General features: G+C 38.6%; 1 protein-coding gene across 1 annotated transcript in view; it reads right to left on the reverse strand.

The window, feature by feature from the left end:
• igf2r (insulin-like growth factor 2 receptor) overlaps positions 1 to 1,066 on the reverse strand; it is a 48,983-nt gene that overhangs the window by 12,554 nt on the left and 35,363 nt on the right. The window contains exon 34 of the mRNA XM_023430081.2: positions 101 to 260. Within this exon, the coding sequence (XP_023285849.1) occupies positions 101 to 260 (160 nt within the window). The remainder of the gene's footprint in view (positions 1 to 100; positions 261 to 1,066) is intronic.

Consider the following 1,066-nt stretch of genomic DNA (forward strand, 5'->3'; position numbering starts at 1 on the left):
TAAATCTGAAAAACCTAATGAGGATTTTCACTGTTGTCAAAACATCGATTTGAATTAAGTAATCTGCATCTTTTAAGCTAAGGAGGAGGAGGAGAGGTACCTGCAGATAAACTGGATGATGGTGCTGTGTTTGAGGCTGGGGTTCGCCGGGCAGGGATCTCCTCCTTCATACATCAGCTCCACAACATGATCCTTGTATGAGAGTTTCCTGCTCACCTGACCACCGTTCACCGCTGTGGTGCCGTCCTCAATGCACACAGCTATAACACAATATACATATGGATGTTTGAGAATGCAAAAGGTTTACAGCACATTTATGATCTACATTCATGGTCAACAGCTGTACGTCCACTTACTGCTCGCTCGAATTAAATAAAAAACAAACACATACAAGTGATTATATTCACCTCCCTGGACCTGTTCGTTTGTCTGTATGACATATCTCACAGATTTGGTTCGGTTACGAAACAATGAGTAAGTGATCAAGATCTAGTTGAGAATCCAGGATTTATTTTGTAATGATTAGTGATTTTTCAACATTGCAAAATATGCGAATGATGAAAATGTTTGCCATTTTCTCATCAATTATTTTAATTTAAAAAATATCTGGCAATTGTATCCTATAAGCATCTTATAATTGTCTACTACTAGACATTTTGATGCCATTCCAGATGTGGATTAAACATTTCTAAATATTCCAATAGTTGGAATTACATATTCAGACTTGATGAGCAGCCTTGGCCGAGGGTTGTGCTCCGTCAGTGAATTTGTCAGTTTACTGTGCATCATCTACTACACCCTGGTAAACCAGCAGTCAATCATTTAGGCTTTCAGGTCTCTCATTATGTTCCCTCAGGTGCTGTGTGATGCAGTTGACAAACAGCCGTGACGCATGTTCTCAGTGTTACATAATCCATCCACATGCGTGAGCAACACAAAACATTAATCCATCCCCCATGTTAAAGAATGTGATTTGTGATACAGTTTTTTTTTCAGTTTGGCTTGATGTCGTTACCGCCACAAAAACATCTACTCTGCTTTTTCTCAGTTTTATAATGTTAAAATA

This window comes from Seriola lalandi, unplaced genomic scaffold (genome assembly GCF_002814215.2).
Source record: "Seriola lalandi dorsalis isolate HSWRI2012SDOR001 ecotype SW California unplaced genomic scaffold, Sedor1 jcf7180002054901, whole genome shotgun sequence".
NCBI classification, from domain to species: Eukaryota; Metazoa; Chordata; class Actinopteri; order Carangiformes; family Carangidae; genus Seriola; species Seriola lalandi.